Genomic DNA, 1,429 nt, shown 5'->3' with positions numbered 1-1,429 from the left:
AACGCATGGGTTGCCTTGTCGGAGATTTTAACAAACATTCTGAACGACGCAAATCTTGAAAAAACGTGCTTGATCATCGACGCGCTCGATGAGTGCACTATAGACTTGCCAGAGCTACTAGACTTTATCGCTCGGAACTCTTCGAAGTCGCCACGCGTCAAATGGATCGTCTCGAGCCGTAATCAGCCAGATATTGAGGAAGGGCTAGAGAAGCCTAGCCAAGAAGGGAAGCTGAGTCTTGAGCTCAACGCAAAGTGGGTCTCGCAGGCCGTCGACACCTTCATCAGTCATAAGGTTACCCAGCTGGCACGAAATAAAGGATACGACCGGGAGACTACACAAGCCGTCCGGGAACATCTAAAAAAAAATGCGAACGACACCTTTCTTTGGGTGGCATTGGTATGTCAAGAACTCGGAACGGTTCCGGCATGGAAAGCCAACAACGTGGTTGGAAGCTTTCCAAGGGGGCTCGACGATCTATACGCACAAATGATGCGGCAGATCAATGCCTCGGATGACGTTTTCATCTACAAGCAGATATTAGCTTCGGTCGCGATCGTGTATCGACCAGTCACGATTAAAGAGTTAACTTCTCTCGTAACGCAGCTTCAAGGCCCAGCTAGGTATCCGGGTGCACTGCAGGATATCCTTAGCTCCTGCGGATCATTCCTTACTGTGCGAGAAGAAACTGTTTACTTTGTGCACCAATCGGCGAAAGATTTTCTACTGACGAAACCATCTCCTGAGACACCCAACGGAGCATTCGATGAGCTATTCCCCTCTGGGAAACCTAAAGCCCATCACTCGATTTTTTCTAGGTCCCTCGATGTCATGTCCGGAACATTACGCCGAGACATGTACGATCTGAAAGAGTTAGGGTATCCTGCGGAGCAGATTAGACAGCCTAATCCAGACCCGTTAGCAGCGTCGCGCTACGCGTGTTTTTACTGGATCGATCACCTCATCGATTCTGACCTCAACGTTTTATCTGAACATGCAACAACTCTCCAGGACGGAGGCTCTGTTGATACATTTCTAACGCAGAAGTATCTCTACTGGCTGGAAAGTCTTAGCCTTTTCAAGGACATGTCCAAGGGAATTGATTCTATAACGAAGCTGGAGAAGCTGGTCCAGGTATCTTCCAAACAGGTCATGCACTTACATACATAAGAAGCTAATACGCATTAGAAAACGTCAAATTCAGTTAAGCTTAGTAAGCTTATCCAAGACGCTCGGCGGTTCATCATGTATCACAAGGGAGTAATTGAGCAAAGTCCGCTTCAGGCATATGCGTCTGCACTCCTATTCAGCCCAGAAGGTAGCATAATCAGACGCCTTTTCAAGGAAGAAGAGCCGAGGTGGGCAACAATAAAACCGGCCGTTGGCAATGTATGGAGTGCTTGCCTGCAGACGCTCGAGGGCCATAGCG

The 1,429-nt window shown here is 48.4% G+C and overlaps 1 protein-coding gene across 1 annotated transcript; it reads left to right on the top strand.

The window, feature by feature from the left end:
• On the top strand, positions 1-1,429 carry K452DRAFT_29125 (uncharacterized protein; the record flags this gene model as incomplete). Its single annotated transcript, XM_033541140.1, has 3 exons — positions 1-1,134; positions 1,189-1,213; positions 1,275-1,429. Coding segments are annotated over 3 exons (1,212 nt in total), but the record flags the coding sequence as incomplete, so codon positions are not given.

This window comes from Aplosporella prunicola, assembly GCF_010093885.1.
Source record: "Aplosporella prunicola CBS 121167 unplaced genomic scaffold K452scaffold_12, whole genome shotgun sequence".
NCBI classification, from domain to species: Eukaryota; Fungi; Ascomycota; class Dothideomycetes; order Botryosphaeriales; family Aplosporellaceae; genus Aplosporella; species Aplosporella prunicola.
This window is presented reverse-complemented; position numbering and strand designations above follow the sequence as displayed.